This window comes from Macadamia integrifolia, chromosome 7 (genome assembly GCF_013358625.1).
Source record: "Macadamia integrifolia cultivar HAES 741 chromosome 7, SCU_Mint_v3, whole genome shotgun sequence".
Lineage (NCBI taxonomy): Eukaryota > Viridiplantae > Streptophyta > Magnoliopsida > Proteales > Proteaceae > Macadamia > Macadamia integrifolia.
Genome location: NC_056563.1, coordinates 28,250,973 through 28,278,948, shown reverse-complemented (window position 1 = coordinate 28,278,948; position 27,976 = coordinate 28,250,973). Strand labels below are relative to the sequence as shown.

The 27,976-nt window shown below is 36.6% G+C and overlaps 2 protein-coding genes across 3 annotated transcripts; both read right to left on the bottom strand.

Moving 5' to 3' along the window:
- Positions 1-4,424: 4,424 nt before the first annotated feature.
- Positions 4,425-6,251, bottom strand: LOC122085212 (aldehyde oxidase GLOX-like). The gene has a single exon (XM_042653688.1). The coding sequence runs from the start codon at positions 6,194-6,196 to the stop codon at positions 4,577-4,579; it is 1,620 nt and encodes a 539-aa protein (XP_042509622.1). The 5' UTR covers positions 6,197-6,251; the 3' UTR covers positions 4,425-4,576.
- Positions 6,252-12,247: 5,996 nt separating this feature from the next.
- LOC122084302 (cytosolic sulfotransferase 5-like) lies at positions 12,248-25,722 on the bottom strand. 2 transcript variants are annotated; one of them, XM_042652436.1, is made up of 2 exons: positions 25,577-25,722; positions 12,248-13,379 (listed from the first exon to the last, which is right to left on the bottom strand). In XM_042652436.1, exons 1-2 carry the CDS (start codon positions 25,589-25,591, stop codon positions 12,393-12,395), a joined length of 1,002 nt encoding a protein of 333 aa, XP_042508370.1. In that variant the 5' UTR covers positions 25,592-25,722; the 3' UTR covers positions 12,248-12,392. The 2 variants fall into 2 exon arrangements, with proteins under 2 accessions (XP_042508370.1, XP_042508371.1); XM_042652437.1 differs by having other exon boundaries at positions 12,248-13,410; positions 25,614-25,698.
- Between the last annotated feature and the right edge of the window lie 2,254 nt (positions 25,723-27,976).

The following is a 27,976-nucleotide window of genomic DNA, read 5'->3' as shown; positions in this document are numbered from 1 at the left end:
GGGATCAATGAGACTATGAGAACATATGCGTAAAGTAATCAACATGTAAGGTCATCAACTGATACAGCATTCTTCTGTGTTTTTTTATTTTGTCAAAAATAATTCACAACTTCTTTCATCTTGAAGTTTTCGTTGTCTCCCAAATTTTATTCTTCTTGTTCTTCTTCTTTTTTTTTTTTTTTTTTTTAACATATCATTTTTAAATTTAGTCCCATCAATACTAATTCCATTTTTTATTATAATCCCACTTCAACGCAATTGTTTTAGAGAACATTCAACGATTATGAGTACTTAATCACTCACCTTGATACATAGTTGTTCACCCCGAGGTTCTATCAGCCATCTGATATATGTTAACACCTCAGCCATGGGAGAGGATATAGATCTAGATCCAGGGAGGGTGGAGGTGGTGTTGTAGAGCAGAGGCAGTGAGGATGGATAAGGGGATTAGCGAGGGAGGAAAGTGTGTGGAGAAGGAATCTATTTTAAATAATTTTAAGAATTGCATGTACCTGCGTCAAAATATAATAGATACAAAAAATCATATTGTCCCTCATTGAAGATGTTCATACGCATTTTGCCATTGACTCTGAACGATGATGTGTACATGCACTATCAAATAGCATTTTCTTAACCATAATTATATGCTACTAAGTGTAACATGGAACATAAGCCGTAAAATCTCTTCCACACCATTGTTTTGAATTGTAAACAATTTTCCTCCCAAGAATCTCAATCTTTCTTTTTTATCAGAGAATCTCAACCCAAATTTATCCTTTTCTAACGAATTAAGAAGATAAGATTTTCACGTGTGCGTTGGCCACCTTCCAAGGGGAAAACATCATCCGTGGAGACGAGATCTGGCGGAGACAGCGCCTTCGACTGCCGACATGTGACCGAAAATCTTCTTGCACTGTTTTTGTTTTTGGGTAAAGCTTCTTGCACTTGCTTGACTAGGAACTCGACACTTTAAATTCCACGGTTTTAAGTCTTTTATAAGACTAACTTTTCACATAGGCTGTTTAAAAAAACAGCCTGTAATAAAAGGTCACATTGACATATAAATAATAGGCTTTGTAGCCATTTACAAGAATGAAAAAAAAAAAATGCACTAAATAAAAAAGGGCTTGAGTCTCTGTCCCGCTGTGTAATATATGCTAGTGGTTCTATGTATATTTCTCTCTCCTTTAATTATAGAAGCAAATATATCATTTCATCAGAGGTAGAAAATAAATAGATAAAGGGAAGCATTAACATATGCTAGACATCCTGGTAACGTTCTTTCTCCAATAAATGAAGTAACAGAAGCCGCCAGCGGGACATCTATATATGGTTATAAATGCCTACCCCCTGTAAGACAAAGTCAATAATAACTCTTGTACTATTCCCAATATTGAGAGCGCACCATCAAAATACCCTGGTCAATGGATTCCATGGCTAAGGGGAAACCACTCCTGATAGAAAAAGTCATTATTTTAAGACTCCTCTGCCTCTTTTTTTCCGTGTTTAACGTCAAGTAGAAAGTTTTCATATACTCATAGGCCATCATAGGTAGGGGTAAAACAGGGCCGGGTTTATTAAAACCCCAACCCCACCCCAGGTCCCCAAAACTCAACCCAAGCCCAACCCAACCCCACTGGGTTACACTTAGGCCCAATCTTGTCGGGCTCAGGGTTGGCTAGGTTGACCCTGGTAGATATTTTTTTTTTCCTACAAATGGTCACAAATGTTAAGCATATATTTACCAAAGGAGGGGTGGGGAGATGTTAAGACTATGGGTAGCCTTTGTTCACCCATAATCCAAAGATTTGCAATAAGCAAGGTTATCAATTTGGTTATAAGATACACATTTTAATCGCTTGACATCACCACATCTCCCAGAAATTGGACAGGCTAAATTTTAGCCCAATTTTTCATGATTGCTACCACATCTAAATTTTATATTAATGCATGACAGGAGACACATATACAACCTATATATGTAAAGAAAATGGGGAAATAATTTGGCCATTTGGTCGTCTTAGCTCGATAGGTTGTGGCTTATGTAACATGTACATGACGTGGGTTGAAATCATTCAGGCAACCTGTGTAACACTTGTATAACACATGATGTGGGCCTAGGGGAAGGGGAATACTATTATTAAACATAATAATAGATCAAAGTTAAAATCAGGTCGGGCTGGGCATAGGTCTCAACCCAAGTGCAACCCAACCCTATTGAGGGTTGGGCCAAGCTAGACCGGTTGACTCTTATAACCGAGTTAGACAAGGTTTAGGTTTAAGACGGATTAGGGCGGGTTCGGGCCGTCAGAGCCAAACTTACACCTAATCCTAGGGTTTAAAAACCCTTATAAGATTTTAATATTTTCTCCAAAATTTCCTTTCGATACCCCTGACCCCATTTGAAGCACCAAGATGATGAAACAATTCCCATTCACCATGATCTAAGGAAAATTAGGTACTAATATTAATATTAAACATGTATGCCACTTAGCAGGTACATAATGCAACTAATAGTCAAACCTAAACCCATAATGATAAATAGGATGCCATACTTACATCTTAATTCATGGCAACTTAAGGGAATATAGATCCGGGCTTCAACTATGGTGTGTATATGGGAAACCCATTACAAACCATAAATAGAACTTAAGAGAATCGAAGTGCCGACCATGGCTTGGATCGGATCAGAGCATCCAATCCATGGTCGCAGGTGGTTGTTGGGGAAGGGGATTTTTATATAATATCCAAATTTATTAAATATATATATATATATATATATATAGTGGTCCTTGTATGCTCCTATATCTGTAGCGTAGAGATTTCTCATGGACAGCAAATTTTGTTCCATACAAAAAAACAAAGTACAACATCGAAACCAACAATTGACAAACCTAAAGGACAACCCTAGCTAAAGATAAACTAAATTATATAGATCAAGAATTCGAGATAAACTTAACAATATTTTTATGCTTTATAAAATTGCTTCCTCGTCGAGTACATTATTTTACCTCATCCCTCAGAAATCTCCACACTATTGATGTTTCTATTTTGTGTTCCTCCTAAATCGACACTGGTGTAAAGACCACACTGTGTTTTAAGGAATTTCTTCCATGCTCATAGTATGTTTATTGTCTATCACTAGGATATGCCCCTGCTGAATACCAATATACTAATATGAATTTTGCCGCTGTACTTTCTATCTATATTGTATGACCGATACAGATACTGATATTGATTGTTGGCCGATACTGGTACGCGAGTAATGAGGTTGAATGAGTTCACTCTTTTGCACTGTCACACGTGCGATGGGAAAGAAAACGTTTAAAAAACATTCTCAAGGGTCACCACTCCAACTTGTTAGATGATTATTATTGTTTTTTATTTAGTCAAAGTTATATGATTGACCTACTGAGTTGATGAGATCAACTGGATGAATAATCTATCAAATCACTAGACAAAGGGATCCGTATAAGATAGAATCATATTGAGAACATGTGGTATATATGTAATAATGACTTTGATGTACAAGCAAGAAATTCTTAAAAATATGTCAATCAAATATAATTGATTAAATTAAATTATTTAATTTATTTCATTATTAAGTTGATTTAGTTACATGTCTAAACTATTCTAGACTAGAGATCAAAATAGATATCTCATTTATATAGTCGTTGCACTGTGTGTATTTAGGAATGACAATATTAAGGCCGAAACACAAATATACATTGAACTAGATCATACGAGAATATCGTGTGTATGCTACTATCAATCTATACAAAATAGAGTTCTCGTATGTAGTGTACGATCAATTGCTTAACCTTCTTGATTACAAAGAGACAAATCGTTCCCTAAAATAATGAAATTTAATAAAAATAAATAAATAAATAAAGCACAAGCTGGGGAGAAATCTCTACAATTGACTTCTGGGTTGTAGAGTGGATGCCTTTTTTTTTTCCTCAAAAACATCTCTTTATTCCTGCCCGTGTTTTCTTATTAAAAATGTCGGTAAGTGATTATTTTCTGTAGTGAATGCGATAGTACAGTGAACATTGAATGGCTGAGAGCATCCAAAAACGTGCCCTAAGGTCCTCTCTATCATCTGATGCTCATTGTACCAACACATTCACTGTAGAAGGTGTTTTTACAGCATCGAATTGACTATTAAAACCTATATTTCCGTTTAAACACACCTATTAGACACTTCGAAGTCTATATGGAAGAGCCAGAACTGTCCACAAATGTGCATTCCAACAATAAGCCCACTTCCATACACACACACACACACACAACAAAACCCACTGGGCCCAATAATAACTATCTACTACAAAAATTAGAAAATCATGTTTCCATAAAACCAAGTAATTTGAATCTTAATCTGCTTTATAAATCCAGCAATCCCATCTAATAGTTGCTGCTAAGAAACCAAATATTAATTTCTGAAAAAAAAATAATAATAATAATTACATCTCATGAACAGAAAAATGAATTGAATAACTACATTTATTCTATGGCTGGTTGTTCCCATTATGAACATAAAAAATGTGAATTAATTAAATTACATTAATACTGTATATCACTTGATTTGAACCCAAATTCCCTCACTAGGTATATCTTGATGAACCAGAAATAAAAGATAATACCCAGGAGGTGCCAGGAAAGCTGAATTTGGAGTCGTCACGTCCATTGCATAAGATGAGTTCGTTAGTGCAGTCACATTACTTCCATCCAACACCAACAGCCTCTGATTCATGGAGAAGGAGTGCGTCGTGAAAGATGGATCCACCATTGTCACCTCTATCATGCTTTCATTCACCGGACTCGTCACTGAAAACTGTAACTCCATTTGTTGCCCATAAGTTAGCTTAGCATACGACGCCGGGGTATTGATCGTCGGCCGTAATCCCAAAAATTCCGAATCCAAATATGCCGGTGAGAATGCCTCTAAGCTTAATTCCGTTGGAAAAAGAACGCCGGTGAAGTTGTAGTACTGATGGGGATTGCTTCCTCCCACTAGAACTCGACCATCACGGAGTAAGATTGCGGTGGAATGGTACATACGTGGAATGGATGATGGGTTTAGTGTTTGGAACGAAGACCCGTTCTGGACCTTCTGGTAATCGGGTTGATACAGAACCGGATAGAACACTGGATCTCTGCCATATTCCCAACTGGCAACCCCCTTTGCAGCACCATTGATGATCAAGACTTGACCGTTAGGGAGTAAGGTCATGTCTCCCATAACTCTAGCGAAGGGCATTGTCTCCATGGTCCAGGTCGGATTTGGGTCAGTAATTCGGATCCTCCCACATGTGTCTAATGCATCTTTGAAGGTACCTGAAATGGCCACCTGGTCTGAACCCCAGGTAGCTCCACCACAAATGAGGACCTCAGCTTCAACTAAAGACTGTTGTAAGTTCTTTAGTGGGAGTAGAACTGAGGATCCGGTATACGGGTAGGTACGAGGCTGATAACCCGGAAAGGCCGGAAAAGTTTGGACGACGGTGTTGCTGGTGTAGTTGAACAAGATTCGTTTATTGTAGGCGAAGATGAATAGGTTGCCATCCACATTGAGGTGAACAAAAGGGTAGAGATTACTGGTTTGTTCAAGAAAGGTAAAGTTGAATACAGTATTGGTGGATGTGGATTTCGGGTAGAATTCGTAATTGTTTTGCTGCCCACCGATGACGATGACCCGTCCATCTGGTAGTATTTGATTGGTGGGATACCAACGTCGTTGAATGAGACCATTTGGAATCTCTTGCCAATCACAAGTACTACACGGCTGAAAAACCCTGACAGCACGATCACCGTCGTTGAATCCACCGGTTTGGATGAGGTAACCGTCGGGGGAGACGGCACCGGAAGAGCACCAAGTATCGGTTTGGACCATAAGGGGCCGTACGGAATTGGTAAGTACATCATACTCTGCGGAGTGAGCAGAGCAATCATGTTGGAGGGCAAAGTCATTGGTGTTATTCCGGCATCTGCCGTCGGGTAAGGAGAGATTGGAACTGCCGAAGTCGGTGCGGTCGAAGATGATGACGCGATCGTTGTTGAGAAGCTGCATGTGCATAGCTGATATGCCAATGCTTTGCTGGAGGAGGTTCCATTGACCTAGTGAAGCTGCTGTTGATGTAATGGAATTGAGAATGAGAAAGAGGAAGGAGAAACAAATAATAGGAGTTAGAGCCATCAAGGTTAGCTGTATGCGTTGGTCTCTGCTGGTTCAAGTGGGGAAGGGAAGAAGAATGGAGGGTTGAATCACTTAAGAGGGTGTGTGCATGGGTTGATCCTTTTAAACATAGTAAGTGGGGAAGACAAAGGAGACGAATATATACTACACAACCGGATGGACTGGCAAGAGATTCCTTCCAGCCGTGTAGGACTTTTGTCACTGACAAGAGATTCCAAATGGAGGGGGCCCGCAAGCATAGCCACCCGCGATTGATGCCCTTGCTGGGTTTCCTTGTGTGTATGTCTTTTCTTGGGGGTTTCCTTTTAGTTCATCCCATCTCTTTCTCTAATCTCTAATGTTCCAACTTGCAAGAAAAAAAAAAACGTTTTCTTATGATACCTAACAAATTGACTAATGATGTACTTAATTCTTATACTACCGACCCCCCTCCCCCTAGACAAATATAAGTTCATGCTTTTGCATGTTGTACTTGTTCTTTATTAGTCATTACAACCTGGAAGCCCAAAACAGAGATATGAGTTTGATTGATTAATTAAATTATGGAAAGAGATCTCTTACTGGCGAGATAAAGGAGGAAGGCAGGGTTGCATTTTGAGAGTGAATTAGGTTCTCATATGATCCTCATTCACACATATAGAATCCACACAAGGAAAAGATCTTTGATGGATTCCATTTGTGTGGATTAGATCGTATGAGAATGGTTCTTGTATAAGAATTTGATTTACATTTTTATATTTTAATAATAGATCCACATGATTAATGAAGAGCGAGGGTGTTAATGTGTATAACATTACAAGAAATACATATCTAACAAAAAAGAGAGAGAACATAGAATCCACAAGTGAGATGTGAGAGAAAGTGCACAAGAGTTTGTATGATATTCGATGAAGTCAACACGGTTTGCTTACTAGAAGAGCTTTTACAATATATGTATACAAACGGATTATTATCATTACACAAAAGTATCTCCCATTAATTTAATCATCTACTTATTTTGTTTTTCCACGAGTATGGATATAATGGTTGGTTGGTATAGTAGGTAGGTTTTATTGTCATGTACAAAGGAGGTTTGAGGATGCTCTAATAAGGAGGAATGACTTGATTCAGATCGAAGGAATTAAAAGATTGAGGAACATACCTAAAATGAATTTAGGCGAAATAGCGAGGAATGACATACTGATCTTATCCTAAATATGACCCTAAATAAAACCTATTGGAAGGTCTAAAAACGATCCAAGTAACAACCCCATTTAGATGAGATTCTCTTGACCTATTGGATTGTACCTCTTTCCTGTTACTCTCATCTATCTATTTTCATCTTTTTTTATCTCATCTCGTCCTTTTTTCCCCTAATTATATTATTATTGTTAATGTTGTTGTGTTTATTGCTTTTATTATTATTTTTTTCTGTTGACTTCGGTAGTAGTTCATGCTTCTGAACATTTTTTTCTTTTTAATAAAAATAATACATTAAGAGCCCACTAATCGCGGGCCCATCCCCGGGTCACGAGTCACGACAGCATTGCCTTGGCGGTGAATAAGAACAAGTTGATAGATATGAACAAAGGAACTGAAACGCGTGAAAAGATCAACTAGTTTATCTCCTTTTACGGAACGATATGACCATATTGCTTTTGGATACAAGGGCTTCAACAACAAAAGGATATGTGTATCCCCATAAGAAGCCAAGGAAAAAACAAATCCACTTACCGTAGCTGTTTCGAAGACTCCACCAATGCTTTCATATCCAGGAGAGCTTACACACTATCCATCAAAATTGACTATGACCTATATACATATACATATAGGAAAAATGAACTCTGTTCTAGTGTATTGTTTGCATCAGTATTTTGACCAATGAGATGACATATGTGAGCATCAACAAGTAATAAAGATGTGGTAGTCATATGTCTAGAGTGTGCTCTTTGGACAAAGAACACACTCTCATACATGCATATATCATATAAATTAGAGGCTATATGTTTCCCCGGTCTACCAGTTATAGGAAGACTTCCTAGTCTTGTACCACGTGGATAAGTGATGTGGCAATTTCGATTATTAGATATTTGAAAAATATTGCGGATAGACTACATCTTAAATTTCATATTAATATTCAATTATACACCTTTTCATGTGTAGCGTTTTTCCTTTATGTTTTTATTGAAGTAAGAAATCGTCCTAGGCAATCTATGGAACCTATACAGAAAATAAAACATGAGAGAGTGAGCATCGGGCCAATCTGACGGGAGACTCTTCGATGCTTAAGTTAGATCACTTAACATACATAAATTCTAGTAAGAATGGAAAAGTGTTGATCCCTTGAAAGGGTGATTTACCTAGGTATTTATAGTTGAGGAATGGTGACCACAAAAAGAGTCTCAATCTGACAGGCTTCCTATAACTAGTAGAAGTCTGTATGTGGCAAGAGTTATATATTAGGAGAGTGAATCAGGAAGATGTACCAATTATGAGAGCTCCACATATTCCGCACTCCTTGGAGATATCCTTCCTTCTATGGAGGATTCAATATCCCCTTGAGAATCCTTTCATCATTAGGACAAGTCCAATACGCCTTGTTTATAAATCACGTGTTGGATCAGGAATGTCCCTGAGCCCGCATAGGTAGGCCCGATCGAGCCCCGCATGTTTATGGCCCAACCTGAACCGTCCCAATTAATAAACATGGTTGGCTTGAGCCCGACACATTTATTAAAAGGATGTTCATGATACAGGTAGCTAGCCCGTCGGGCGCTGCGTCGACCCGACCAACTATAGGCCCAACATAGCGCGACCCCCTTTATTAAAAATAACCATAATCTCATATCATTTCTCTTCTTTATTAAAGATTCGGGTTACCTTCTACTTTGATTTTTTTTGTATAAAATTGTAGTGATTTATTCAAATTGAACAATTATGAGCCTTCAAACCACTTAAGAAAAGAATTCCAAGGTAGGTACATTTAAAATCCGCTTAGACTTAAATAGGTCCGTAGATCGGTTAAGACACGGTTAAGGCCCGTTTAAGGTAGTCAGATTAAAGTCCGTTCGGTTGACCGGCCCGATTATAAACCGTACCATATCCCCTGAAGTTAGGCCTGTTTACTTAAACGGGCGTTCACAATGTAAGGCTTCCAAGTGATCAAACCCAAATAAACCCTATCAAGCCGATTGATTGACACCCCTAGACTATAGGATAGTGTTCCTGAGCTGCGTGGTGAATTCATCATGTGAATCTAACAAAGAACACCCCATGCATGCGACACGCCCTACCCCCGGCCTGGGTGGCCCGCGGTGAACAGATTAGGGAAACTCGGTCCTAGGCTGTAATACAAGGTCAGTTTGACATGTAAATAATAGACTTAATTTGTAGCTCTGATATTAGTTTCAAGGAAAACATTACATAAAAGAAGTATTCTTTGTACGTTCTCTTATTTTAATATATTATTTTATTTATCGATTAATTAAAAAAAAAAAGTAACACTCAGAGAAAAGGGGGATTCCCAACTTTTAGAAGATTTGGTATACATTAGAATGAATTCTTTGATGAAGGAGAAGTATGAAAGCCGAGCAATTCAGGATACAAAACCTATTGACCTAGAGAAACTTGGTGATTTGCCTGATGTAGACATTGAGTTGGAGACAGAGAGACTTGAAGAGACATATGTTGAACCTATTCATGATAAACCTAATTCTATATTATGATACATTTGTGCTTTTTTTTTAATGAAATGGGATGATGTAATTTGGATGATACATTTTGGATTATGTAGTTTGGATGATGATTTTGGATATTTAAATGATGCATTTTGGATATTTGAATGGTATATTTTGGATCTTATATTAATCTTTGGATGGATATATTTTCGATGTTATTTCATGATATAATAGGTTTAGAATTTGGATTGAAATATGGATATTATCTATATTTATTTTGATTGTTATCCAGGTATTTAGAGAATTATTATGTCAATTTATGTCTATATATTGCCCTTTTTTTTACACCGTATTATTTAAATATAAACGTTTAAAACACGTATAGTCCATTTTTTATTTTTTCCCTTTTTTTCGTATTTCACCTTATTTTTGACCGTCCCATTCACGTTTTGATCCATTTAAAACATGCCCGTACCGAACAATGTTTTGTTGCCGTTCCGTTTTAACTAACAGAGCGTACCATTAAGTCCAATATGAAAATATCATTTTGCACAGTGCATAAATAGGTGGACTGGCTCGGTTGGGCTTGTTCATAGGCCTGGATGAGCCAATTTGACCCTTGCATCGTGACTGTTCATTTAATTAATTAGGTTTACATTAGGTGAACATAGTAATATTTATAATTGGTTGGTCAAGTTCATGTTTTTTAAAATCAAGCTAAACGGACCTTAGACAGGCTACATGCTTGATTAAATCTAAACAGGCTTCATATGGGTCTTAAAAAGTCCTCAGAATATTCTAATAAATTAGGGACATTAAATTGCCATTTTTTATTAAAAACTAGTTATCTAAAAATACTCTGTACTTGAAATCTAAGCAACAAAAACCAGGCACAAACTCTCTAAGGCTTTAGGATGTGGGATTTTGGAGTCACAAAAGGAATTTAAAATGCTAAAATTATTCTAAAGGGTCAGGCTAGATCAGGCTCATAATCAATCGATCCCAATCGAATGACTGATGAGTATCCTACTCACACTTGGAACAACCGTTTATAAACAAATCAGGCTGGTCCGAACTTTACACGATTGGGCAGGCCTCAAATTGACACCCCCTACGGCCCTACGATTACCCTTGGAAAATGTAGCCAACAATAGTCACGTACATGGAAAAGATCTTAAACTGTTGGATTATCAGGGGGTGCATTTTTGGAGCTTTATCATCTCCATTTTTCTTTCATTATTTTGCCCATGGGCCCTTGTGTTTTTCTTCGTCACTCCTAACAAACAAATTAGTGACTGTCCGTATACTATAATTAATAGGATCTTCGCTGAACATAGGGGTAGTTATGTCATTTGGTTTTAAAATTTTGAATTGCTATGCTTCAAAATCCATTGTCATTTGTAATGGATACTTTTGTAATTTCCCAAGCTTTTATTCCCGTTGTTCATTATTTTCTGGATAAAAATCCTCTGTAATTTCCATCTCGTGCAATATTGTGCAATACCCTATGCAGAGGTCGATTATTACAGAAATCTAGTGGGGAGTTAAAACAAGCAAACAAAACATTTGCAGGAGACTAATATGGTGCATATCAGAGTTAGAACAAGCAAACAAAACGTTGCAGCAGTCACCCCCACCCTAATCGTCGGTTGTGCTGCCATCCCCATTCTTCTTTTCAAGAGTTCACCTTTAGAGGTGATCGCTTTGCTCAGAACTTGAAATTTTGAAAACAATAACAGCCAAGGAGGACAAGAAGAAGAAGAAAAAGAACTGTTGTGTGAGGTGGGGCAGAGAGAGAGAGAGAGAGAGAGAGAGAGAGAGAGAGAATGGATAGAAATCTCTTAGGTTTTGAGTTAAAACATGAACCGGTTGGTTTGAATAGCCGATTCGGTTTGATTTAAGCTGAAGAACCACGGTTTTAGATTGTTTCATTGGAGGGTTAATCTGAGCCGTTCAATCCGAAATGTCCACGCGTCAACGTCGACAGGGGTTATTGCACAGTATTGCACGCGATCGGAATTGCAGAGAGGATTTTTATCCCTTTTTTCTTGAATATAGGGCCATATATATATATATATATATATATTTTATATATTTTTGAATTAATAGAAAAAGAGCGATGTACATGAACGGATTGAAAATCCAAGGAGAGATTATTTACAAGGAAACTATGGGGAACAGAGAGGCTAGCACATGATCTACCATAAGATGCAAGACAGTCAGCTAGCTACTAAATTCTTTTCCCTATAAACATGAACAAAAGAGACATGACAAAATTGATTGCATAGTTGGAGGCAGTCTTCAATAATGTACGTAATACACGCCTGGAGATCATCTGATTGTCTCCTTCAATAATAATAAGAGAGTGAAGACCTTTGGAAAGTGCTATACGCTGTAGTGCTAAAAACCACAATCTATAATGCTGCAGTTCAAGTTTGGAATAAATACACTTGAAATCAACATATGGAACAATCAGAATAATGAAAACAAACTGCAAACCATGTAAAAAAAGGAGATTTTCATCTCTTCAGAATATATACTTAAATGAACTTGAGGCCATGACCATGGAACTTCTCTTCTGTGATCTGGTCAATTCGTTCAATCATCTCAGATGTAAGATAATTTGTCCAGTCCCCAACCTTACCTTTTCTAAAGAAAGCCTCATATCCAAGACCCCTTGGGTTTTTTCCAGTCTTGTTCACCTCAAGACTACTCAAATTCTCAAAGCTGCACAACCTCAAGATCTTATCAACCAATCCTTGCTCTTTTTCTTCCTCAGACGTGAAAGGGAATCCCACAAAATGAACTACTCTTTTCAAAACACCACCTGGGTCTGCTTGTAACTCTTCATAATTGATGAACAACACCTGTTGAGGCCTTTCCAGACTAGCTCTCCAGTAAACCAACACATGATCCCAGAAAGGCCCAAATTGGGAAACCCCCTTGCAGAACCTCTTAAATGCTTCCATGGCACTCAAAGGTGGCTTTGAGACCGTGGCTCTGATCTTGTTATTAAAATGCCATATGGAAACAAACACATCTTTTGGATTCCTATAAAGATAAACAATCCGGGAACCAGAATCGATTATGCTCTGTGGCAGTGATGTGAAAGGTATGTGAGTTCCAAAGAGCCTGGGAGAGGGAAGGATTTCAAGGTCAGGGATGATTTTGCTATTGTAAAGCCTTATCTCTAGAATTGGCACTAGGGTCTGGGGGTTTTCGGAGAGCAAGGGATGATGATTGTAGGTGGGTGGGTACATACCGCGGGTAACAGCGGCGAAGAGAAGGGCTTTGATCCATGTAGTGCCTGATTTTGGGGTGGTTGCAATGATAATGTCGCTTGAGCGAGCCTTGAAGTGGTCTTGGACTGCGAGTACTCCTGGGCAAAATATATCTGGATACCAGAAACCTTGGTAATGGCAGAAATGATTCTCAGATGCCCAACCTTCCTCTTTTGGAAGGCTTGAAATGAGGATTTTGTACCTCTGGTAGCTACTCTCATTTTCTTCCTTCGGATCTGCCTCTGCCTCTGCCATTGTTGGTGTAATTGTTTTCAATTTTGTCAAGGGAGTTCCAACTTACACAACCGGTGGTGGTAGCTACAACCATGGCCATTCTTGGGACTGCAAGGGTTGTTGCTTTTATGGATAGCCACTTGGGGCCATAGATTTAGTTATCGCTATCGGTATTCGAAATTGATATGATATAGTTATCGCTATCGGTATTCGAAACTGATATGATACCGATTATAAGTCACGTTTCCTCTTATTTTCCTTTATTTTTCAAAAAAAAAATTAATAATAATAATAATACATTTTTTTTTTATTTTACTCCTATATCGATACTGATAATCAATCCCAATCGGTCAGGTATTTATTCGACGGTTAAAACTTTTTTTTTTTTTTTTAATTCTACACTGTCATAATACATGGGACTCAAATTACCCAAAAGCAACTTAAAAGCTTACTTTTTTTTTTTTTTTGGGTAGGACTTAAAAGCTTTACTGGGTTTAACCTATCTACCACCTCCATTCAAATTAAATCAGCATTCAAGATTGAGCAATCCGTTCAAAGTATTCTAGGATAATGGGACTTTTCTAAATTTTGGTGTAAAGGGTAATTCACTGAGGAAAATGGAATATAAAACTAAAATGTTAATGGAAAGATTTATATTTTTCCTTTTTGTTTAAGATATGAAATGGGAACTGGAAAATGTTGATTCCTTGTCTACATATTGTATCAATTGCATCCTTTAAGCCATTTCATATAACTAAAGTATGAAGCAAAAAAAAAAGGTATTTTGATGTTTCTAAAAAGAGATGAAAATATGTGACGCAGAAAATTATTTCATTTTATTGGTTGAGGTTAAGTTATCACACCCCTATCCCTGCTCTCCATCTTCTGTCTCTACAAATCCGATGTCGAAGAAGATATAAATCCACACAATTCCATTTCTCTAGATTCTGTTTTCGCCAAGACACAGAGAGAGGATGAGGGTGTGAAAGACTCACAATCATTGATGATGGTCGCAAAATAACCTCACAATTTCATTCAATTATATTCAACCATGTCTACCGGCAAGGAAATCTTGTGGCAGATAATCTGGTCTCCTTTGATCCTACCGACACTTGAAATCTTATCTGGTCCCTGGTCCCTGGTCCCTGGTCCCTGGTCCTTTCACCACAAATGGACAAAATTTGAGTATTCTATTAATTAGGATTCCTATCTCTTTTCCAATAATGACATACTAAAAAACTCAGTTCTTTGGATTTAAAAGTCAAAAAGAAATTACTTTTAAAAAATATGATTAAAAATTTAAGTAATTTATAATTAATGATCAAAAGATTCTTTTCTCTTTCCATTTATTCTTCCCTTTCCTAATTGAGTAACTATATGTAAAAGCAAAAAACCCTTGCGATGCCAAATGGCTATAGTGACTATCCATTTGGCACAGTCTTGACAAAATTGAGAACCTTCCACAAACAATGGCAGGCTACACGTCTTATAAAAATTGCTTTGTTACTAAAACTAGAGATGACAAAGAAGAAAATGAGAGTACCTATTGGTAAGGATGTAAATTTGAAATCAAAATTATTTACTGAAATCAAATCGAATCGTTTGTATTGAAATTGTAAAACCGTTTATTAAATAGTTAAGTTTTAATTTTAAAATTCAAACCGTGATTCGGTTTTGATTTCAAAGTTTAAATCATTGGTAAACCGTTTAAATAATCCGTTAAGTTTAACTTATCCAATGTTAAGTTTACATATATTTCAATAAAAAAAATCTAAGTTTATATTAAATTGTTGGATTTATGGGCTTAATTAATTATTCGGATTGATTAAATGGGTGAGAGTCAAATTGTATGAGTCGGTTCGATTTACTCTCAAGTTTAAGAATATGCTGATTAGGATTTTGGGTGTAGGATAGTATTATAAATATTGGGTTTTAGGTCCCTACGATCATCATTCACTCTTCCCTACTTTACCATTAAAGTGAGAGCACCAAGAAGTCTAAGGGGCTATAGAAGATCATGGCCAAGAGAGGAAAATTGTGAAGAAAGATATCGATGGTCTTCAGCATACAAGGTGAAATGTACAGATCGATCATTTATGTTTTGATTCGACTTCGTGTTCTAATTGTTTGTATGAGAATCTATTAGGGTCTGTTGTGAAACCCTAAATAGTCTAACATAAATAACTATTAAAAAAAAAATGTATAACAATAAACAATTCAATACAATGTTACAATTTACTTCCATTTCATTAAAATTTTAGAGATAGATTGAGATTGATTAAAAAAAAAAATTTCTTTTAGGCCAATTGTCTTTTAACTCTTCGTCATTCCCTTCCCTAAACAATGACTCTCAAGCATGATTCTAAGTAATGGTATCGGATTGGTCGTGTCAGTCATATTAAATTGACATTGGCTAAGACCAATATCGATATCTGACTGATCAGTATTAGCTAAGGGGTAAACTAATAAAATATATATATATATATATATATATATTTGTGAAAAGCAAAGGCAAAATTGATCGATACAGCTTGATCAAATTTGATCCGGATGAATATTAACAAAGACCAATATCAATACCGATACTGATACCGAAAACTAAATCCTTGCTCTCAACAGAGATTTGAAGTTGGATATGGAAAAGAACATTGATCTGATCCTCTTGGAAGGGTCCATTCTTCTAGAGAAAGAAACGTTGATCTGATCTTCTTTGGTATTCAAGCTAATTGTTGGTGTTAGATGGGGAACGTGATGAGTCCATTACATACACTCCATTGGATGAAGGCAGTGGGTCAATTCAAATGGGACCAAAACGAGTCAATAATTCGGTCAGCTTGCCCTTGCTTGGGTTGTCTAGATGGCTTAGACGAATTGGGAATTATATGGATTGCCGCACGATACCAAGTTTGATTTCTCATTAAAAAAAAAATAGTAAAGATTAATGCCAAATGGCAAATAATTGATCAAATAATTTTCTCTTATATCATCAGCCATCCTATCTTGACCACAATCTCCTCAGGGAACATAACTATAAAGTCAATGGCGACAACTATAGGAAAATTGATTGAAATGTGTGGAATACAATGAATGAATCTCTATCAAACCTGCTAGTATGCCTATCCCTCTCCCATAAAATAAATACATTGGACAAGAATTGTTATTTGTCGGGATTTCCATGCCTAATCGCAGCCTCTGTTTTAGAGTGGCAGAAACGTCTTTTCAATTTGATCCAGATTTTTTCATTGATGTCAATCAATTTTATCGGTCGAGGTTAAGTTATCACACCCCTCTTGCTCTCCATCTTCTGTCTCTACAAATCCAATGTCGAAGAAGATATAAATCCACACAATTCCCTTCCTCTGGATTCTGTTTTCGCCATGACACAGAGAGAGGACGAGGGCGTGAAGGCCTCACAATCATTGATGATGGTCGCAAAGTAACCTCACAATTTCATTCAATTATATTCAACCATGTCTACCATCAAGGCAATCTGGTGGTAGATGATCTGGTCTCGTTTGATCCTACCGACATTTTAAATCTTGGCTGGTCCCTGGTCCTTTCACCACAAATGGACAAAATCTGAGTATTCTGAACCTGCTGACACTTGAAATATTAATTAGGATTCCTATCTCTTTTTCAACTATGACATACTAAAAAGCTCAGTTCTTTGGATTTAAAAGGTCAAAAAGAAATTACATTTAAAAAATATGATTAAAAGTTTAAGTAATTTATAATTAATGATTAAAAGATTTTTTTTTTCATTTATTCTTTCCTTTCCTAATTGCTTAACTATATGTAAAAGCAAAAAAACCTTGCGATGCCAAATGGCTATAGTGACTATCAATTTGGCAGAGTCTTGACAAAATTGAGAACCTTCCACAAATAATGGCCGACTACACATCTTATAAAATTTGATTTGTTACTAAAACTAGAGGAGAGATGGAAGAAAATGAGAGTACCTACTAGTAAGAATGTGAATTTGAAATCAAAATTATTTACTGGAATCAAATCAAATCGTTTGTACTGAAATTGTAAAATCATTTATTAAATGATTCAGTTTTAATTTTAAAATTCAAACCGTGATTCGGTTTTGATTTTAAAGTTTAAATCGTTTGTAAACCTTTTAAATAAACCGTTAAACTGATTAACATATACATAATAAGTTTAAGTTATCCAATGTTAAGTTTACATATATTTCAATAAAAAAAAATTAAAATTTACATTAAACTGTTGGATTTATGGGCTTAATTAATTATTCGGGTTGATTAAATGGATGAGAGTCAAGTTGTATGAATCGATTCGGTCTACTCTCAAGCGTAGGAATATGTTGTTTAGGATTTTGGATGTAGGAAAGTGTTATAAATACTAGGTTTTGGGTCCCTACAACCATCATTTACTCTTTCTCACTTTACCACTAAAGTGAGAGCACTAAGAAGTCTAAAGGGCTATAGAAGATCTATGGCCAAGAGAGGAAAATTGTGAAGAATGAAATCGATTGTTTTCAGCATACAAGGTGAAATGTACAAATCGATCATTTATGTTTTGATTCGACTTCTTGTTCTAGTTGTCTGTATGAGAATCTATTAAGGTCTATTATGAAACCCTAAATAGTCTAACATAAATAACTATTAAAAAAATGTATAACAATAAACAATTCAATACAATGTTACAATTTACTTCCGTTTCATTAAAATTTTAGAGATAGAGAAGTTGTTTGGAAAAAAAAAATCAGCAAACCTAAGAAAACCATTTAAACCAAATGGTTTTGGTTTTAATATATGAAATCGTTTATTAAATGATTCAAGTTTGGTTATACCTAAAAATTTTTGTGTTGAACTAAGTTGAACCATCTATACTGAAACTGAACCGATATCGGGGGTACCAAAACCTCATTTCAAGCCTTCCAAAAGAAGAAGGTTGGGGAGTTGAGGATCATACCTATCGCTACCAAGGCTTCTGGTTTACAGATAAACAGTACCCAAGAGTACTTGCAGTCCAAGACCACTTCAAAGCCCGCACTATAGACATTATCATCGCAACCACCCCAAAATCAGGCATTAAATGGATCAAAGCCCTTCTCTTCGCCACCGTTACCCGCAGTTAGTACCCTCCCACCTACAACCATCCCTTGCTCTCCGACAACCCTCACGTTCTGGTGCCAGCTCTAAAGATAAGGCTTTACAAAAGCGAAATCCCTAACCTTGAAATCACTCCCTCTCCTAGGCTCTTTTCAACTCACATACCTTTCACGTCATTGCCACATAGCATGCATGATCGATTGAAGTTGCTGGATGGTTTATTTTTGTCGGTATCCGAAAGATGTCGTTGTTTCTATGTGGCATTTCAAAACAAGACCACAGCCACAATCTCGAAGCCACCTTTGCTTGCCATGGAAGCATTTGAGAGGTTCTACAAGGGGTTTTCCGATTTTGGGCTTTTGTGGGATCATTTGTTGGTTTATTGGAGAGCTAGTCTGAAAGTCCTCAACAAGTTATGTTCATCAAGTATGAAGAGTTACAAGTAGACCCATTAATTATTTTGAAAATGGTAGCTCAGTTTGTGGGGTTCCCTTTCACTTCTGAGGAAGAAAAGGATCAAGGGTTGGTTGATAAGATTTTAAGGTTGTGCAATTTTGAGAATTTGAGTAGTTTCCTGGAGTTTGTCAGAAAAATGAAATATTACTCCCCTCCCATGAATTATGTTGAAATATCAACTTGATCCTACACTTTCTCAAAAATATCACTCACCTCCCTTAAATACAAAGATTCTATTTAACGTCCCAAACCATTCGAAATGGCTGTTAAGTCGGTCAGATTTTTCTCCTGAAACCTAACCACCCTCCTAAATGTAAAAGATCCATTATACCCTCTATGAAATAAACTCTCATTCTCCGTACTCTGTCGATCAAAACCACTTCCCCTTTCTCTCTGCATCTCTTATTGCTCTCTATCATTAAGATTCGAATGGAGAAGAAGCTCACACGTCGGCGTTTTGATTGTTGATTTGGGCTTCGATAGCAACGAAGACAACTGCAGAGTTCGGAGAGATACAGAAACCCAATAAAGAATAAAAAATTTCGCATAAATTTTTGGGTATCAAGAGGTAATCGTTTGTGTCAATCCTTAAGAAGTAAATTTGCAGACCTTGGAGTAACCAAAATCACAGATTTTCAGGCGCGGGGCAGGCCTCCCATCCAACAAAGTGTTCTCGAGCTTCAAGTCTCGATGGCAGATTTGTTGCAGAGCAGAAAGAACAGATTTAATAAATTGCGAGAAGAGATTGAAGGTGGGAATTTTTAAAAAATAATTTGGGTCTTCTACCATTGAATGACAGTAATTGATGCCTGAGATGTGCTGCTGAAAGAAATCGGTGTCCGATCTCCACTGCCCTAGAAATGAAAATTTTACGGCATACTTACCCGTTAATTGTTGAGTGCAAAACCCCTTTCTCCCTACTAATCTTTTTTGTCCTCTCTCACACTCGACCGGTCTCGGATCTCAAGGGTACACCGGACGAGCACATTCGTGTCTGGATTCTATATAAAAAAACTCGCCGGAAAATTCGACCTCCAATCAATCCATAAGACATGTCTGTTAGCGTTTGGGTACCGTTGGCATCCCTCCGGCGAGATAGAGAAGATGAAACTTATTCGAATCCCAGAGCTTGTGAGTTTTACTTTCCATTTTAGCTTTGACTAATTGATTATTGGGGATTCCAATTTCCTACCCTGCAAATGTATTGTAAGGTTTTGGTTTCCTCTAATGAATATCGAGAATTTGTTTAGCTTGTATCTCTATTGTATATTCGTGATTGATTTGCTTTCCATTTTGCTATCGAAAACTTTATTAAAATGGAATCATGACCGTGCTTGATAGAGAGCAATAGGAGATGCAGAGAGTAAGGGGAAGTGGTTTTGATCGACTATATGGAAAGGGCGAAGGGGGGGGGGTTTATTTCATATAGGGTAAAATGGGTATTTTAGCTTTAAGAGGATAGTTTAGGTATTACATAAAAATCTGACTTAATAGGAGGACGTTAGATAGAATCTTTGTATTTAAAGGTAAGTGAATGATATTTTTTAAAAAATGTAGGGTTAAGTTGATATTTCAATATAGTTCAGGGAGGGAGTGATTTTTCCTTAAAAAAAAAAAAAAAAGAATAGTCTTGTGGTGAACATGACTGGGAAAATAGGGCCAAATGGTCTTGGATATGTCACTTTCATTAGGAAAGGTAAAGTTGGGGACTGAGCAAATTATTTGACCTCTGAGAAGATCATAGAAGAGAAGTTCCAAGGTTATGGCCTCGAGTTTTGATAAGTATTCTAAAGAGATGGCATATTTTTATCTTGTGTTGCAGTTTGATTTCTTAATTCTCCTTTTTCGTATTTTGTATTCAAAGGGAAAAAAAATAATTTTGTTGTATTGATAGCTATCTATCTATTTGTTGATGTACGGTTCCATTTGTACGGTTCTGCACAACAAAGATTAGAAATTGATTCGGAGGGAGCTCCGGAAAAGAGACTTTGATGTCTAAATCAAGTCATTGATAAAACATGATAGAGAATGTAGAGTAGTATGTTTGTTGAGGGTCTTACCTTTCGAATCTGCTAAGTATCCTTTAAATAGACGTTGATGGTCTCTCTCATTGGCTAGACTGTCTCCTTTATTGTTGATGTGGACTCTCTACTTATTGGCAAGCTCGTCCATTTCCTATGCTAAGTTGGTTAATCTTATAACGGTTAACTCGACCATAGTTAATCTTATAACCGTTAATTCAACCATAGTTAGTTTAACAATGGTTAACTCAACCATAGTTAGTTTTACAATGGTTAACCCAACCATAGCTGGCCCATGGTTAGATAATTGCCTAACCCATGCTTAGTTAAGTTTGTTAGGCGTGGTTAGGCTCCAAGGCGGTTATAGACGTCACCATCATATGATTAAATGTGTATAAGTCTAGGTTCCACATGGATGATTTATACCTCACGTGGGGGATGAAGCATGAAATAGAGGTGTGGACTTATCGAGCATTGTAGGCGCAAGTGGTCGGGATAAATGGTTCGTGCTGAGCTGTCCTACCATTGGTTCTCTTCATGCTCTCTTAGTGGGTTGAGATCGAGTCAAATAATTTCGACCAATAGTAGGTTGGTGCCATGGTGGTATATCACAAGGGTTGTTGCTTTACCCTCTATGGTTTGACACTTAGGGCTGGACTCAAAGAATTGTAAATATTTTACAGTGAGAGAGAGCTTCAATTTGTCTGTCCACTTTCGGAACAATAATGATTCATCTATATTTACAAAAAACTGAGATTTCAAGTATCAGCTGGATTAGATCATTTTCATTTCATCCTTGAAAACCCAGTTTATAGCTTTGAGCTTAGGCAGTCCTCACAAGTCATGACTGCTTCTATTATTCAAAATAAATGAAAAGTTAGAGAAGGGCCAAAGAGGGCACAACCATATTGAAAAGCAGCAGGAAAGATATTAATAGTTTTGTGACTTAGATACCATTAAGATGTTTATAAAAATTTTATATTTACTAAGAAATCCAAAACAAAGAATTTGGGTACAAAACATGTGGTTTCCAGTATTCTTTTTTTTTTTTTTTTTTTTTTTTTTTTGTGAAGCTTCCTGTAAGATTTTCATGCTTTACACGCTGAGAAAAAAAAAAAGTGAAATCTCATATTTTACAGTAATTTGTTTCAACTTTTTCATCCTAAAACTAATGAAATCTAAAATGAGAATTTAATTACTCGAATAGAGCACACTAATCGAGGCCTCCTAAGAAAAAAATATTCTTCAACCATGGTGAATAAGAAATCGCTTCAATGTAGATTTAATTTGCAAGGACAAGAGTTTTTCGTTTTTCATAGATGGAAAAAAAAAAAAAATTCTTAATGAAGACACGCGTTAGTGGAGAAAGCATATTATTGACCACAGGTTCCATACACTAAAAAATAAAACACTTTGTCCATATCAAAATTTGTTTCTCTGGGGCATGTAGGGTCACAATCAGATACGATTCCCAAAAATATAAATCTCGGCCGACTCCGAGCTACCCCATGACAAGAACCATAATTCATGGTCATGAAAATCAAATGTCATTAATGCGGCAAGAAGTTGTTCCCCCAATATGAGCTGGCAAATGTAGCACATCTAACCAGGCTAATACATGGTCCCATCCCAAAATGCATGATGACAAACACAAGTTTTTCTTGTCCTTTATCTAAGACCCACATTGGGGCAGCAAAGTAGCCATTGGTCCACACTTATTATTAACGACAAATCTATTGGTATTGTATTTCAAGAAAATGAAATGAAGGAGGGTTGAACCAACTAATTTTCTTGGATTTACGATAGAGCCGAAATGCCTAGCTGCTGTCACTAAGCTAGAAGTTCATCCCTATATAATTAGATCTAAAGGACTTCACTTAGACCATTCAAGACCAAATGGACAGGCCAGTAAAATATATCATAAAATATAATTCTCCTTTCACTGAATTATGGTGAAATATCAACTTGACCACACACCTTTTCAAAAATATCATTCACCTCCCCTCCAAAAAATATATTCTATCTAACAATCCCAACCGTTAGAAATGGCTGTCAAGTCAGCTGATTTTTTCTCTTAATACCCAAAATACCCTCTAAACATGAAACACCTAGTATACCCTTAATGAAAAAAACCCATCTTCCTAATAACGATTTGCCTTTTTCTAGCTAGTATGGCGTCGGAGGAGCAATGCTACCTATCTTCCTCAATGATCTCAACGGCAACAATGACGACGATTATGTGCAAGTGTTCGTTGGAAATTTTCGTGGCTCAATTCTTCATCGGCTTGAGCACGAACATTAGCATCCGAGACGGATGAGCTCATTATCCTTGGGATGCCCGAAAAATCAAAACGAAGCTCGATAGGATGAGATCCAGTGCTCAACGAGCACTTAAGGGTCTCAGATTCCTCAGTAAAACCACCAAAACAGAGGATGCTAATGAACTCTGGCGTATTGTCGAGTCACGGTTCGATCAGTTGGCCAATGATGGTTTTCTCTCCAGAGAAGATTTTGGCGAATGTATAGGTAAAAAGGAAAACCAGAGTATTGCTTGCTTCGTTTCGTCACACTTGAATTCGTGGCTTCCAACATTGTTCTGTGTGAATCTTGAATTTGTTCTTACAAAAAAAAAAATCTCCATAGTCCATACCCTCATTGGTGTAGCGTGCAGATTAATTCCTATGAGAGAGAGAGAGAGAGAGAGAGAGAGAGAGAGAGACCCTTATCAGATCTGTGATTTCAAAGGGTGAGCTCACACGGTTTTGACGTGAGCTATGATGCCTTGAACAACATAGCAATCCCATATGCTAGTGCCGAAAATAGGAAGCAACATGTTGCCTGATTATATTACGAATTACAAATTGTTAAGTTTGTCTCGAATTCTTGATCTATTTTGAAGATTAACCTGCTCTGACATATTTTGGTGGTGACCCGAATGAGAAGTTTTCTGAGATCTGTGATGAAAGTAGAGGGGTTCGATCGGATCGACCGTGATCTGATGAGTCGACCCGCGAATTGGAGTACATAATGTACTATTGTCTTATTGAGCAAGTCATTTATATTTTGGGGGTTTTTCGAGCTAGAGTTTCAGGGCAAGTTTTTTCGTCATTACTTATGTGTAATCTCTCTTCTGCATAATAAAACATCTTTTTCTTCTCCCGAAGACGTACTACACCACACTAGTGTGTGAACCTCGTTAAATCTTTGTGTTATACGGATCTATTGTCTATTTATTTTCGTTTATCTTGGTGTTTGATCTAAAATAAATGTCTAGAAAAACTCTATTGCTATTTTGTAAAGCAATTCACATCGATGTAATGAAAGCGAAGGGCCTACAATAATGACGGAGCACCTCGAATAATCGACCTATTTACCAAATAGTCTCGGGACAACAATCTATAATGCAGCAGTTCAAGTTTGGAATACATCTTGAATCAACATATGGAACAATCAGAATAAGGGGGAAAAAAACTGAAAACCAGGTAAATAGATTTTCATCTCTTCAGAATATATATTAGGCGTAAAGCATCGTGGGGTGGCTTTTCAAGTCCGCCGGCAAATCTCAGGACAGGGAGTGAAAACTATCAAGCTGGATTACTGTAATGGCAGAGAGAATTTCAGATGAAACTGTAAAATGAGTAGAGATTGAAAAGAACACCAACAATGATGATCAGAACTTGATGCCATAACCATGGAACTTCTCTTCTGTGATCTGGTCAATTCGTTCAATCATCTCAGATGTAAGATAATTTGTCCAGTCCCCAACCTTACCTTTTCTAAAGAAAGCCTCATATCCAAGACCCCTTGGGTTTTTTCCAGTCTTGTTCACCTCAAGACTACTCAAATTCTCAAAGCTGCACAACCTCAAGATCTTATCAACCAATCCTTGCTCTTTTTCTTCCTCAGACGTGAAAGGGAATCCCACAAAATGAACTACTCTTTTCAAAACACCACCTGGGTCTGCTTGTAACTCTTCATAATTGATGAACAACACCTGTTGAGGCCTTTCCAGACTAGCTCTCCAGTAAACCAACACATGATCCCAGAAAGGCCCAAATTGGGAAACCCCCTTGCAGAACCTCTTAAATGCTTCCATGGCACTCAAAGGTGGCTTTGAGACCGTGGCTCTGATCTTGTTATTAAAATGCCATATGGAAACAAACACATCTTTTGGATTCCTATAAAGATAAACAATCCGGGAACCAGAATCGATCATGCTCTGTGGCAGTGATGTGAAAGGTATATGAGTTCCAAAGAGCCTGGGAGAGGGAAGGATTTCAAGGTCAGGGATGATTTTGCTATTGTAAAGCCTTATCTCTAGAATTGGCACTAGGGTCTGGGGGTTTTCGGAGAGCAAGGGATGATGATTGTAGGTGGGTGGGTACATACCGCGGGTAACAGCGGCGAAGAGAAGGGCTTTGATCCATGTAGTGCCTGATTTTGGGGTGGTTGCAATGATAATGTCGCTTGAGCGAGCCTTGAAGTGGTCTTGGACTGCGAATACTCCTGGGCAAAATATGTCTGGACACCAGAAGCCTTGGTAATGGCAGAAATGATTCTCAGATGCCCAACCTTCCTCTTTTGGAAGGCTTGAAATGAGGATTTTGTACCTCTGGTAGCTACTCTCATTTTCTTCCTTCGGATCTGCCTCTGCCTCTGCCTCTGCCATTGTTGGTGTAATTGTTTTCAATTTTGTAAAGAAATGCTAGTTGATGGTAACCCAATCGTGCATCGGAATGGATCACTGGGGACTGCAAGAGTTATTGCTTTATGGTTAGGCACTTAGGCCATGGGAAATGTAAAATGCAGATAACTGATCTACTTATAGAACAATTTATAATTAATGACTAAATTTCTTCTTTTTTTTTTTTATTTATTCTTTCATTTCCTAATTGCTTAACTATAAAGCGAAAAAACCCTTGCGATACCAAATGGCTATAGGTATTGTGATAATCCATTTGGCACAGCCTTGACAAAATTGAGAACCTTACACCAACAATGGCAGACTACATGTCTTATAAAAATTGCTTTGTTAGTAAAACCAGAGAAGAGAAGGAAGAATGAGAGTACCTACCAATAAGGATGTGAATTCAAAATCAAATTCATTTATCGAAATTGAGTTGAACTGTTTGTATTGAAACTGTGAAATTGTTTATTAAATGGTTCGATTTTAGTTTTAAAATTAAAATCGCGATTCAATTTTGGTTTTATAGTTTAAACCATTTATAAACCATTTAAATAAATCGTTAAATCAATTAACATATACATAGTAAGTTTAAGTTATTCAATGTTAAGTTTACATATATTTCAATAAAAAAAAATTTTAATTTACATTAAACAACTATTAAAAATTTATATAACAATAAACAATTCAATTCAATGTTACAATTTACATCTATTTCATTAAAATTTAAAAAATAAAGAAGTTGTTTGGATTAAAAAAATTAGAAATCCTGAGATGATTGGACGAATTGATCAAATCACATAAGAGAAGTTCCAAGTTATGGCCTCGAGTTTGATAAGTATTCTAAAGAGGTGGCATATTTTTATCTGGTTTGCAGTTTGGTTTCTTAATTTTGCTTGTTGGGTATATTGCATTCATGGGGAAAAAAATGTTGTATTGATAGCTATCTATCTATCTATTTATCTATCTATCTATCGATCTATCTATCTATTGATGCACGGTTTCACTCCATACAATCCTACACAACACAGATTAGAAACTGCCTCGGAAGAAGCTTTGAGAAAGAGACTTCGATGCCTAAATCAGGTCATAGGTAAAAAGTAAAGAAAAAAAAAAGGATAGAGAACGTAGAGTAGTACATCCGTTGAGGGTCCTACCTTCCGAATCTGCTAAGTATCCTTTATATAGACGTTGATGATCACCCTCATTGGCTAGATTGTCCCCTTCATTGCTAAAGTGGACTCTTTATTTATTGACGAGCTCATCCCCTTCCTATGCTGAGTTGGCTAATCTTATAACAGCTAACTCAACTATAGTTAATTTTACTGCAACTAACTCAATCATAGTTAGTCTTACAACGGCTAACTAGCCATAGCTGACCTATGGTTAGATAACTGTCTATTACTTATTATTATTATTATTATTATTATTATTATTATTATTATTATTATTATTATTATTATTATTATTATTATTATTATATTTTGAGAAGCTTCTTATAAGATTTTCATATTTCACAACCTTAGAAACAAAAGGGATATTTCATATTTTATAATAATTTATTTCAACTGTTTATCGAAAAACAAACGAAGTCTAAAATGAGAATTTAATTACTTGTTGTATAGAGCAAACTAATCAAGGCCTCCCATTTTAAACGTAAGAAAAAAAAAAAAATTCAATCATGATGAACAAAAAATCTCTTCAATGTATCCAAACAACTTTTAATTTGCAAGGACAAGAATTTTTCTTTCTTCATAGATGGAAAAAAAAATTCTTAATAAAGACACGGGTTAGTGGATTCCATTTCATTAGAAAGCATGTTATTGACTACAGGCTCCATAAAAAAAGACAAAAAGAAAAAAGCCGTTTTGTCCATATCAAAATTTGTTTCGTTGGCGTATATAGGGTCACAATCTTCTAAACGATTCCCAAAAAAAAATATCTCGGTCCACTCGGAGATACCACGTGATGGAACTAATTCATAGTCATGAAAATCAAATGTCACTAATGCGGCAAGAAGTTGTTCCTCTATTATGAGCTGGCAAATGTAGCACATCTAACCAGGTTAGTACATGGTCCCATCCCAAAATGCATAATAACAAACACAAGTTTTTCCTTTCTTTTATCTAAGACCTACATTGGGATTAGCAAAGGAGCCACTGGTCCGCACTTATTAATAACAACAAATCGATTAGTATTGTATTTTAAGGAAGTGGAGGGAAGGAGGGTTGAACCAACTATTTTTCTTGGATTTATGCTAATGCCAAAATGCCTAGCTACCAGTGACTTTGTTAGAAGTAAGGGTGTTAATTGGTTTGATTTCAGTTTAAACGATTCGGTTCAATTCGATTTATATATATTTTCGCTGAA